The 13,442-nt window shown below is 32.6% G+C and overlaps 1 protein-coding gene across 8 annotated transcripts in view; it reads left to right on the forward strand.

The window, feature by feature from the left end:
* The first annotated feature begins 684 nt into the window (after window positions 1–684).
* LOC143047697 (uncharacterized) overlaps window positions 685–13,442 on the forward strand; it is a 43,112-nt gene continuing 30,354 nt past the window's right edge. For 2 of the 8 annotated variants that reach the window (XR_012969635.1, XM_076220902.1), the window contains exons 1-8: window positions 685–1,056; window positions 3,585–3,859; window positions 4,344–4,645; window positions 5,138–5,430; window positions 6,494–6,578; window positions 7,084–7,210; window positions 8,175–8,270; window positions 10,165–10,275. Coding sequence is in view for 6 of the 8 variants with exons in the window: in XM_076220902.1 (XP_076077017.1) it covers window positions 822–1,056; window positions 3,585–3,859; window positions 4,344–4,645; window positions 5,138–5,430; window positions 6,494–6,578; window positions 7,084–7,210; window positions 8,175–8,270; window positions 10,165–10,275 (1,524 nt within the window). In the remaining 2 variants the exon portion in view is untranslated. The remainder of the gene's footprint in view (window positions 1,057–3,584; window positions 3,860–4,343; window positions 4,646–5,137; window positions 5,431–6,493; window positions 6,579–7,083; window positions 7,211–8,174; window positions 8,271–10,164; window positions 10,276–13,442) is intronic. The other 6 variants (XR_012969636.1, XM_076220905.1, XM_076220903.1 and 3 more) reach the window with 5 other exon arrangements.

The raw sequence follows: 13,442 nt of genomic DNA on the forward strand, positions 1-13,442 counted from the left end.
TTTTTTCCATTGAGGTTATAACTATACAAATTTTGATTAATGCTAAGGATCGAATGTATCAAATTAGACAATCATTGACGTTGTAAAAGGACTTGTTTTCCTAGAAACAAGATCTTTATTTATAACTATCGAAAATTATAATTTTATTTTCATAATTCAAATCGGTTACAAGTCAAATCGGCACCCAAAGAAAAAGTCAAATCGGCACCTGGTTAAATCGGCCGATTTGACTATATATATATATATATATATACCAGGTGCCGATTTGGCCAGGTGACGATTTGACCAGGCAGTGCCGATTTGACCAGGCAGTGCCGATTTGACTAGAATTCCTTCAAATCATCATCAATGTTTCAAGCTTATCATATTTAGAACCATACTGGCTGCTAAAAGCGAATTATTATTTCAGTGTTTCACTTTTATTAATCATGATTGATAAAAACAATCCTGTTTTAGATTTTTTTTTAAATCGTAGCTAGTGGATGTCCCTTATATAGACAAAAGACAATATTTATTAGCACAAACACATTTTCATAAAATGGTTATGGCATACAAATCAAAATTAAGACAATAAACTGACAATATATAATTAATTTGCTCTTATATCAGTACTGCTACTGACTTAATTTCGTTTTGGTTCTTATAATCCGGCATTTTCGAAACTAATTTATATTCAAGTCACGTGGTCAATTAACATAATACCCCAAGCTAACGCCATTTTGAAATCAGGGAGCTCAAGCACGCTAACTTCTCTAGGGAAAAAGACAAAGAAAAAAGAAATAATCCTAGAATCGACTACTTCTCTGTACAAAGACTTGAAAATGCAGAATACTACACCTAACAAAACTAACAATCAGCCTAATAATAAAGAAGGCAGTGCTTCTAAAGACCAGATAAAAGATAACGTAAAAAAAGAAGCACCTTCGCCACATCATGGTGGCCAAAATCACAATCAAAGAGGTCATGGAGGAAGAGGACGCGGCGGCAGAGGTGGTCGAGGAGGCAGGGGTGGCGGAGGACAAATGGGTGGTCAAAACAGAGGACAAGGTGGAAAGGGTAAATGAAACAAAAATACAAAAGGGGGGGGGGGGGGGCTTCCTGTTATAATTTGCTAGAACTTGGTCTTTGTTGTTAACTTTCAGGTACTACAATTTTATTCCACATATTCATACTTGTATAAATCAGAACAATATCTTTTCAATTATACCCTCTGGTATATAATTATTAAATTTATACTATAGGAAATTATGTCCTTTACCATCAGATGACAAACGGTCATTTACAGCGAATTTTTGTCATATCTGCACCTGGTATAGACTATAGTCAAATTCAGCACCTGGTTAAATCAGCACCCTGTAAAGTCAAATTGCATCGGTTAAATTGGCACCCAATAAAGTCAAATCGGCACCCAGTATAATCAAATCGCACCTGGTTAAATCGGTACCTAAGTAGTCATTTCAGCACCCATGTAAAATACAATGTTACATTGTATGTGGAATATGCCTATTTTTTCAGTAAAATTGGCACCCAGTATAATCAAATCACACCTGGATAAATCGGCACCTAAGTAGTCATTTCAGCACCCATGTAAAAAAATACAATGTACATACACCTTATTGGTATTAGCCTTATTGTCCGGCTGACCCGGCTGCTTGAATTTTTGACTCGTACAATAATCAATTTTCCATTGTGGCGTCAGATATTTTGTTATATGAAGTCAACATTTTACAGGCACCTGTGTGATATCCAGTAATGGCAGACAAATAGCAATAAGGTGTATTGTATGTGGAATATGCCTATTTTTTTCAGTAAATTCGGCACCCAGTATAATCAAATCGCACCTGGTTAAATCTGCACCTTAGTAGTCATTTCAGCACCCATGTAAAATACAATGTACATTGTGGTTTTTCTTTTTGCGATTTATGAATGGAATGTGAAAAACTATATCTCCAGTGAACGCGATTGATAGTTTAGGTTACTATTACCGATAACAGCTACGAATTTCAGCTGACAGCGACTATAGATGTAAATTATTTTAATAAAAAAGTATCATCAGTTAAATTATTTTAATAAAAAAGTATCATCAGTTTCACCCCCAAGAAGTTAATAATTTTTCATGAATAAATCTTAGCAGTTAATCAAAATGATTTCCAAAAATGAAATACCTATTGTCTATAAATAACAATGAAATGTAACTGTTTCCTGTTAATAAGGGGTTTCCCGAATTTTCCAGCCAAAAAGCACATGGCTTTCAACAATTGTAAACAAAGCATTCAATTTGTGATCATGGATTACAGCTTTAATTAATTTAATTTGGATACAGATATTCAACTTAAGGTACAGTCAAGTAATGTTTTTACTTTCTTCTGGATTAAAACTAGTTTGAAAGATCAGTTTCAAAAATAAAAAAAATTTGACATCAAAACAAAAACGATCTGAATTGTGAATATTCAGTGACCTGGGAACAGTATATCTAATATATATGTTCCTGTCAGTGACCTAAAAAAAAATTGGAACTCTGCTACGGAGGTCAAAGTTGCATCGTGTTTCAACCCAAGGCCAAAATTAAAAATATGTTTGTTTCCCCTCCCCCCACCTGGGTCAAAAATAAGCCCCCGGGTCAAAAAATTATTTTCCACAAAAAAATCGAAATTATTTTTTTCCTAATTTGTTTTCCATAATTTGTTTCCATTTTTGGAAAGTGCTTGAAAGCAGAAGGATTGATAATCGAAATAAATACACTCAAATTGAGCACAAACAACTGATACGTTGCCTGGACTGGACAAGTCAAACCATTCATGTGACCATGCTATGACAATCACATCCAGTTAAAAAAAAAAAAAAAAAAAAAAAGAACCTGCCTTCCTTGTCTGTTTACATAGGGTAGACCCGGGGGAGGGGAAACAGACATTCTTTTAAATGTGGCCCAATGATGTGTAATCTCTGTTACAACTAATCAACTGCGTTTGATATAAATTTATACTGCAAAAGGTTTCCTTTTTATTTTTTCACGGAAGGATATTTGGAAGCTGTATCAGGCTGTAATATTTATCATTAAAACAATTTGAACTCCTGATTTCTATTATGCAATCGAAGTCTTGAATGTTGTTCTTTCTAATCAATGTGGTTGTAAAATCGGAGCGTTGCATCTAATTATGATCAATTATCAGTCCAGTGAGTTTTAAACACCTGTAGAGTTTTGTCAATTGTCAATTCATATTATAAGATAATAAAAATTTCACACGTAGCGGGATGTATAGCGGGTATGATAAAAGCATGGCGGCTGAAATTCGATGCGTAGCGGTACCGCAATGCATGAATAGTCTAGGGAAAACACTGGCATATATACGTTAATTACCTTGGGGTCATAAACTTGTCAAAAACATAGACATGTTAATTTATAGTATTTTACTGCGAAAATATTTTTAGTTTCAAATTTAAGTGACGAAATTGGTTTGAAATACTTTCGTCAATGCGAAAATCGTTTTGTAAATTACGAAAGTGATGAGCGCTAGCAAAATCACTGAGTTTCTAAATGAATTTTGATATAAAATTATTCATGTTTACTTCATTATATTTTTCAGGAGGTGGTCAACATCAGGGTCAACAGCAATTTGGGGGTCATGGAGGTGGTGGTGGTGGTGGCCATGGTGGTCATAGCAGTAACTATGACCAAGTCTTCCTTCCAGTCAATGAAGGCCCCAAAGAACAGAAAAAATTTACTGGTAGATGCAGACTATTTGTTGGTAACATAACTCCAGATACAACAGAAGAAGAGTTCAAAGATCTGTTCAAACCCTACGGTGAAATCAATGAATGTTTTGTCAATGGAGCTAAAGGATTTGGCTTTATTAGATTGGTAAGAACAATCAATGAAATTTTATGACAAATTAGTTTCTATTACTGTAGCAATATCCACTAAAGAACTGTTTGAAATTTCTCCGTTTGTTCCAAATTTAGTTACGAATTTCTGCACCACTGAAATAAATTATTTATAAACTGTTATTTGCATAATATTTTATTATTGCACTCAAATGTAACTGGTAGTAGACTTCTTGAATAATTTGCGGAATGTTTTATTAATACCAGTTCCATACTGCCAAAGACAGGTTTGCAGTCTGTTCCTTGAAGAAGTTTTCTAAAGCTTCAAAGTTCAATCTTCTGAATAGATATTTTTTATGTAGTCACATCATAAGAATTTACAGATCAAGTTTTAATTCTGAAAATTCAAAAGATTGAAGCACATGCAACTTGTATTATACAAAACAATTTGTAATAACTTACTTTTCATTATAGTAACATCAAAATTAAGTAAGTTTAAAACAAATTATTTTTTATTTTAGGATTTCAGACACAATGCTGAGGCAGCTAAATCAGCCTTGGATGGGCAAGAAAGAAAAGGTCGTCATCTCCGAGTACGCTTCGCTAATCATGGAGCTGCAATTAAAGTGAAAAATCTCTCCATATCAGTTACTAATGAACTTTTGGAACAATCATTTTCCCAGTTTGGTGAAATAGAAAGAGCCATCGTGATAGCTGATGAGAGAGGTAGATCAATAGGAGAAGGTCTGGTAGAGTTTGCTCGTAAACCTGGAGCACAGGCTGCATTGAAGAGATGTACAGATGGTGTTCTCTTGTTGACAGCGTAAGATTGAATTTTATGAAATTAAATGTTTAATTAAAACGATTTATTAATTAGAAAAGAGGTATTTGAGTTCTGTAAAAAGTATTTGTAACCTTTTCAGCATAGACTTCTATTTTCGATGATTATTGTATACCTGTTTTAATGTTATGCCTTATTACAGTGCACACATGACGGTCTTTGTAAACATCACTCAGCTGTGGTAATTGTGTGTGATTCACTTTTAAAATACCATAGATTAGTAAGATGTTGCATGTCAGGGTGTTATCAACAGCAATCATCATGTTTTCAAACATTTATTTGGAGGCAGTAACTGATAAAAGTCTTGAACCTTTTTCATGCCACTGATAAGAACCACTAGAATTTAAGAATATGGAATATATTAAAAAGTACAACCAACACATTGGAAAAGTACAAGTTAAACACAAAAGATAATGAAATATTTATATAAAAAAGGAACAAATATGAGTCAACAATGTTTTGTTTGTTTTTTAGATACCCAAGACCTATTATGGTAGAACCTGTAGATGTAAGGGATGAAGAAGATGGTGTTTCAGAGAGGTACCTGCCTAGACACGATTCTATGAGAATGGATCGAGAGAAAGAACCAAGATTTGCTCCAATTGGGTCATTTGAGTACAGATTTGCCATGAAATACAGAGAGGTTGATGAGATGGAGAAACAAAACGTGGAAAGGGTAAAGAAAGAAATGGATGAGATGAGAGTAAAACTGGAATCTGAAATGGAGGGTGCTATGTATGAGTACCAAGCTGAACAAATCCGAGCAGGTTTGTCAAATTGTTGAAAATAATATGTTCTAATCTATAGTAAGTACTGACTTCTGATCAGTATTGTAAGGACATTGCTTGAGATACTAATCTCAGGTACAATTTAAGACACAAAAACATGTTTTGGATATTTACATTGGATTGGCTTTAAATTTTCTCTTGAGAATAAAAAACTTTATCCATCTAAAGTTAAAGGAGACAGTTTAAAAAAATCATTTTCATACAAACAAATTACATATTTTGTAAAGAATCATTATATGATTTAACTTCAAATACATAGTTAATTTCATGGCTAAAATGTACATTCATTACTCTATTCAAAAATGTAGCTTTGTTGACAAGAAAAACTCAGTACTTATTAGTCTGATTCTTACACTTGCACATGTGCATTTAAGGAATAACAGTACTGTAGTTGAAGAGTTGCCACCGTCAATTGTAGATTTGATAGTCGCAAATGCAGTTTTACTGGCGACGTGTAGCGGAGACAGTAAAACGGAGATTTGCGACCGTCAAATCAAAATTGACGGTGGCAACTCTTCAACTACAGTACTGTTATTCCAATTCTAATGCATTACAAAAAGAAAAAATACGATAAAACTTGAAAAAATGTCTAAATTTGTCAAATAAAAAAAAAATCCGCAAAACTTCATGGATGATTTTGGCACAAAGACGTCATGGCTAAACGTGACGTCATACAAATGAAAACTTACAAACTGGAGGTTATTATTTTACCTGTACGCTTCAAATTCGGATAAAATTACATTAAAACGGCGAATTTGAGGTAGCTGTTGTTTTATTTTCGATTATATAGTAGTAATCGAACATTTGTTGATTTATCAATTCAAAATGGCGGGTCCCTCCTTAGTTACGCCTGGTCAACTGTGGATTTGACGGCAACTTTTAGCCAATGAAAAAAATTGTTACATCCAAATTGCATTAGAATAATGGTTTAGTTCATAGTGAGATTTTATGAAAGAAAATAGTGAATGGGGATAAACATGATTAAGGTAGTAAACAAGGAATTGTATGTATGTATGAAATTGAAATATATTGTATATTTTAGACTTAATGAGACAACAGGAAGAATTGAGAAGGATAGAAGAAATGAGAAATGAACAGATGAGGAGACGACAAGAATTTGATTCAAGGTTTGTTAAAAAGTGTCTTTATTGCTAACGTTATTATCTTGATAATATAAGAGTTGAAAACACTGATTATTTCAAACTTTTTGTTTACAACTATCATTTAACTCTCAAAACAAAGATTTTAATACCAACAGGTTGACATATTTTCCTTAAGTTTGACGTCATCACTAAGGGATTGTATCATGGCAAATTTTTCCTAGTAAAGATTGGTAGATCTATGAAAAATGATAATCAATTTTAAAACATCTTCATTAGTTATAGTAAGAAACACAAACAACAATCAAATGAATTCCCTTGCTAGGGAATTATTGTAATGTCGAAATTCTTTCATTGCTGCAATATGTTCAACACTTCCAAAAATGTTTTAAGGCTCTACATGTTATAAAAAGATTTAAAAACCTACAAGCTTCATACTTTATTAACAGTATTAAAATAAGGTGGACTTAGTACTCTACAAAAGGTTCTGGCATTTAATATTAATACTAAATACAATATTGTTACTGTATAGTGTTTCTCTTAGAAGAGACGAAGAAAACAGAATGATACGTGAGGAAGAAGAGCGACGACGTGAGATGTTGATGAGAGGAGACATGGGTATGAGAGGCCCAGGAGGCCCCAGGAATCAAATGGAACAGGTATAGTTTTGATAACACAGGTTAAACTTTGTTTACATGATCTGTGCATACAATGTATATTTTATAAAATCTTTTTATACTGTCTGTAATGGTTGATGAATTAAAACCCTGAAAATTAATCTTGCTAAATGATATCAGTAGTCACCAAGGTTGCTTTGTACATTTCATTTCAACTCCCATGATAAGTGGAAGTGTTTAGACATTGTCATTTGAAAGTGTTTGCATGCATGTCCAGTCAATAAATTTGATGTGTCACTTCTGGTATTTGAAATGATCAGCTTCTATGTTTGAAGTTTAAATATCATTTGTCATCTTATCAAAGGATATAAATTTTGTATGCATTCATTACTTACGGTTTTATTCCCCTGGTTTACACTACAGCTCATTCAGATTCTGTTTTTCCACATGTCCACGACCAATGGGGTAAACCACTTTTGTCCACCAGTCACAATCTTATATTTTATAGAAATATTTAATACTGTTATTAAATGCTTATCTGATTTTATATGTGATAGAATATTGGGACCTCAATACTCCTTCAATATCCTATTTAATTTGAGCATCGCTGAGGGGTCTTTTATAGATGACCCACACGTCTGGCTTTAAAATTATAAGCCTGGTGTCTATGATTCACTTTCTTCTAAAGCAAGTATTTTGATTGAACAAAGGATGAGCATGTCCCTTCCAAAGATAGGGTAGACATAGGGAACTCAATAAATGTTTACTTTTGTGATGGGTGTTGTTACAGACAGGTGAAAAAACAGTGCAACTGAGCTGAAGTGTTTGTTTAGTTTTTAAAGAACTTGGATAACTTAATAGCCAAAGTCAAAATATTTTTTTTTATTGATTTTGATAAATTTTCAGAATGATAGTTACTTCTATGATTTATTTTCTTGTGCTAACTTTGCATTTCCACACTTTTTAAATTGGGATGGAAAAGATTTTGGTTAATGTCTTCTTACAGAGAGATGGAAGAGGCAGAGGTGCTGGTGGTCCCCCACCAATCCCTCCCCCTCCAGTACCACCCATGGGAATGGGAGGAATGAACCAGGAAGAAAATGTAAGGCTTTTATGTTGTCATTGCTTGTGCTTAAAACTATGCAAAAGAAGTGATTCATGAACCATGTTTCAGTTCCAAAACTACAGTGCCAATAAAACTATTAATTCGAAAACAGTGCATACACAATTATGGATTTCTACAGTGCACAGACAAATTTGAATCCTTTGTACATTTAAAATGATTTTTATAGCCACATAGATAAAATTCCATCGGGAACACGCACACATATGGAAATAGAACTTGAAAATAATTTGTTTATAATTGATCATGATTACATTTGCATAATTTTTTATGCATTTCAGCAGAAGGTTTTAGATAAAAACATCATACACGGAACTCTGTTGTGGCATGATTGCTAATGAGACAACCACTACAAGAGAGCAATGACACAGAAATTAACAACTATAGGTCACTGTATGGCCATAACATCCATATCGCATAGTCACCCATAAAAGGCCCTGAGATGACATGCTAAACAATTCAAACCAGAAAACTAAGGGCCTATTTTATGTACAAAGTAATGAATGAAATACAGTACAGCAACAAACAACAACCACTTAATTACAGACTGCTGACTTAGACAGGCTCATACATTATGTGGCGAGGTCAAACTAGTTTGTTGGTGCCAGCCCTCCCCTTACCTGTGTGCAACGGCCCAAAACAAGAAAAAACTCCACAAAACATTAAATGATAAAACATATATGAAAAGCAACAATTAACAGCAATAAACAACAACCTTGAATAAATGGCTCCTGACAGTGTACCCTCTTAACTTAAAAGATTCTTAGAAATTATATATTGTAAATGGATCAACAAGATTATCAAATGAATCACTTTTTTGCATAGTGTAATGTGCTTGTGTGTTGCATGTGAAAATCATTTTGTGTTGAAAACTTCTTTCAACTTTAACCAAAAGGTGAAATTATCAATTCACAATTATTTGTTAAGTTTAATAGCATACAACTTTTTCAAATTATTTTCTAAGTATGTTCTTTTTCGTATGTGCATGTGAATTTTCATGTTTTCAAGGAATCTTAACAGCACAAACAAACATTATGTGGCCATGATAGTGTAAGCTGTTGTTGAAAGATTTTGAAAGTTGTGCTATTTTATTTAGGTCTGTCAAAACTTTAATAAAGCTAGTAAAATATTTTTTGATTTCTTTTTGAAACAAAAAAGACAAACAATATATTTCATATTTAGCATTTTTCGTCCATAGAGAACACATTGTATTTAATAAAATTTATAGAAATATGTAGTTGAATATTTAAATTCCAAGATCACCTACCCCCTATAATTACAAAAATTGGCAACCTACAAATAATAGTTGATCAGTAAGTGTTCATTTGTAATTCAGTTTCTGATACACTATGTACACAAATAAATTGAATCCGAAATCACTATGCTGGCTTGAGCATATCATAATATGTGTGTTTAAAAGTTGGTCAATGTGAAATGCAAAAGAAAAAAGAAACATGCAATGGGAAAAAAAGGTCATAGCTGTTCATGTGCCTCGGTGCTCAATGGAAGCGTATTTATAAAATTGTTAATATGTACAAAGTTAACCAAGGTGAACTATGAGTAGAGCACTGTTTTGCTAAGAAGTATTATGTGATAGACACTTCATCATTTCTTATTCAAGATATAAGTTAAATAAAATTATAGAAGTTAATGTATGAAGTAACGAAGTTGAGTATTTCTACAGACTGAAAAACTTGAATGATGTGATGTCAGTTCTGCTCATATATAATAATTTCATGGGCATCATTTCATAATCAAGTTTATCAGATACATGTATGGAAAAAACAAGTTTCACATTAAGCAAATATCAGACTATTGCCTTGAATACTTGCAATGTGTAATATGATTTTGACTTATATCTTGTGTTGCTTAGATTCCTGGTGGTGAAGCTGGTGGCATGGGTGCTCGTTACGGGGCAGGACAAGGTGACATGGAAGAGACAGGACATGTGGCTGTAGATGAAGGGGCAGAGAGAGCACAAATGGTAATGTATTCTGCACATTTGCATAACCCAAGAAAACATTTACATACAAAACAGATTTCAATGTCTTGAATATATCTTTGCTAGAAAAACGATAATGATAATTTGAAATATTGTCTGTTTACATTTTATAATCGTGTCTAAAATTTGAAGAAATTCAAAAATAGAAATTCTTAAAGAAAAGTAAGCAACTTTGCTGATCACTGAAAACAAAGATTTACTGCAAAAGATATATTCTGACTCTAAAAAAGGCAATTGAGAAATAATGAATGTAATATAACTACATTCCTTGTTTCTTTTTACAATTTTTCTTACAAAAAGATGAAATTTTGTACATTACGAAATTTCGCCTTTTTCTCACATTTCACACTTTTGACAAACACCAACATCAAATAAGGAATTCTTTTCAAAATTGGCAAACAGATTGGATTACCAATCCATTATGCAGAGATGCCAGATAACATGACATATTGTCAAGAAAAGAATTCCTAGTTTAATGAAAATAAGAAGAAAGAAGGCCAGGCCAAGGTAGGTTCTGTCTACACCTATAAACTATCTGCTTCAAATATAAGATTCTGGTGAATACAAATTGACTGATGATGTGAATATTGGAATTAAAGACTTGTTTTTCACTTCTTTGTGTGTAGCTGACAATTGTAATATGTATGTCCCTTGCATCAAGTGCTCTAAAATAAGGTGTGGATGATTGATAAATAAAACAAATAATAAAACATTAAAAGTGTATGGTTCAGTTTTACCAGTTCTTGTAAAAATCTTTATGAAAAACACCTGCATTCTTGTGTATGTGTTCTTGCGTATAGTAACGACATAGTTTAGCCAACTTGCAGAAATTCAGGAATCAATGCTTTGATTTTAAAAGGCGGAAAAATTACATTCATTTATTGTTGAGAAAATGAATACTAGAGAAGAATAGTCTTAGTTTTACTTTTTTTTTTATATATGAGAGAATTCTTCAGCAGTGAACTGAAGTCTTGTAGCCTGTAATCCTGCTTAACTTCGCAATACGCTCATAGTTCACCAAAGTTGTACACAGTTGATAACAAAATAATTGTTGAAGTGTGTATCTTCAAAACCACTTTTAAATTGTCAAGAAAATTCTAGATATTGAATCTCTTACTGTTTAGCAGAAGGATGCCTGTTCGTACTCAGGTGCTTCACATATAAAAGACTTATAAACAATGGACGCATGTTTTGATAAAATGCTTTCCGACTGTAAGTTCCGTAATAATGTGTATTTTGTGGAGAAAGTAAATTCAGGATAGAAAATAATCAGGAGAAATGAAAACAGATGAAGTTAAATGATACTAAAAAGCAGCATGTTATGATGTTTGTTTTATTGGAAACTAATATATGGTACATTAGTTCCACAATTACTTTTGCATTGTAAATGAGAACAGTCAGAGGAATTGGCCTGTTCAGTGTATTGTGAAAAAATACAGAATAATCTCCTGCATATTGTTTGAAATGAAATTGCTAAAAATGATTAATTGTCAAGATGGGTTTGAATATTTGTCTTCACGGGTGACATTCTGAAATAAAATTCCTTATTTTTAAAGACTAAGGAAAAGATTATCTAGAAAACTTTGTATATGATAATCAAATACCTTGGATATTGAAATGTAGAAAGGAGAAATGAGCTGGTAAAACTGAAATCGTACTAAAATGCACTAAAATAATATGAAGATAATAACAATAAAACTCATTAAATTTTTAAATAATTTTTGTTTGACAAATTATTGTTGGACGTCTAATAAATGTATAAATTAAACTGGTAATCTGGTCAATTGGACTGCAAATCAGTATGCTCTAAAGTTGTATAAAGTTTTATGTATGGTTTGCCATCAATGCATCTTAAATGTACAGAGTTTGGCAATAAAAAGTTAGCATATAGAATGTGTGAAGACTTTCCACAGATATTCACCAAAAATGAGCTAAAAAGTATGGTAAAGCTAAAATTTTTGCAAATTACATGTATTAAAATTGGGTCAATCAAATCTGAGCCGAACAGGATAGAGGTGTAGAGATATAAACAGCATTTCTACTACAGGCAAATAGAAATAATACAAAATTAAAAGAAGAATGTGTTGTGCATTTGGCTATAATAGTTTTTCATGAAGACTGATATGATATATGAAGAGAATCTGAGCAGGCAGGGTTCGACACTAACGGTAGTCCGGTAGTCCGGTGCCCCCCTAAAATCTAGGAGGACTACCAAAACATGGTTAATCAGTAGTCCTGTGGACCACCTGGAAATTTGTATATGGTCTGGCTATTTCACTGCCAAAAATTGGCATAAAAGTCCTCCCAATTATGTTTATATTTTTCAAAGACAGTGATGGCATTTGGAAGATTGAAATTTTATTTTGTTATTATGAAAGCACTTTTGAGATCCAGATTTCTGATCAGAATCTTCACAGTGTTTGTAACACATGGGATTTTCAATGTAAAATAAAAATGTCTGATAACCAAAATGTGAAGAAACTGCAGAATAGACAGCAAAGGTCAGCAATAAAAACGTAGGTGTTAAAAAAAGATACTTCCCAAATTTGAATAAAAAAATTATTACCCCCCAAAAAAAAAGAAACAGGAAGAGGTAGTTTGAAAAAAAAAGCCAACAATATTTTTTGGTGGCTTTCTTATTAAAAAAAAACCATATATATGCATGTCATTCAAAATGGTATTAAAGGCATTTTGTTTTAGCAACATATCCACTGAATTGCTTTCAACAGTGATGATGAAGTTGACCTCTAGTTCACAAACAAAGACATTGTATCACTACAAGAAAAATCTTATAAACTGTTTGAAGAATTAATGAAAACTTTGACTTATTTTTATCCTTTTTTTTCTAAATAATCCTGGAATAAAAGGTCAAATAACTCCACCTAACAAGGCCTTAGAAATTGTCTCAGATTGCAGATTTTGAATTTCATTTTTCAAAATTTTCTGACTGTAAAAGTTCAGGAGTAATAAAATTTATTCACTGAATGTCAACTTTAATTTATCTGAAAAAAAAAACAAAATATTTTCAAACTCAAATGAACATTTGTGTGCTTTTGAGATGCTCAGATGGCAGGAAATTGCATCATATTTTGAAAAATTTTCTTGGGGGGGCATGCCCCCAAACCCCCCTAGCTAGTTCGGGCCGCGTT

This window comes from Mytilus galloprovincialis, chromosome 10 (genome assembly GCF_965363235.1).
Source record: "Mytilus galloprovincialis chromosome 10, xbMytGall1.hap1.1, whole genome shotgun sequence".
Lineage (NCBI taxonomy): Eukaryota > Metazoa > Mollusca > Bivalvia > Mytilida > Mytilidae > Mytilus > Mytilus galloprovincialis.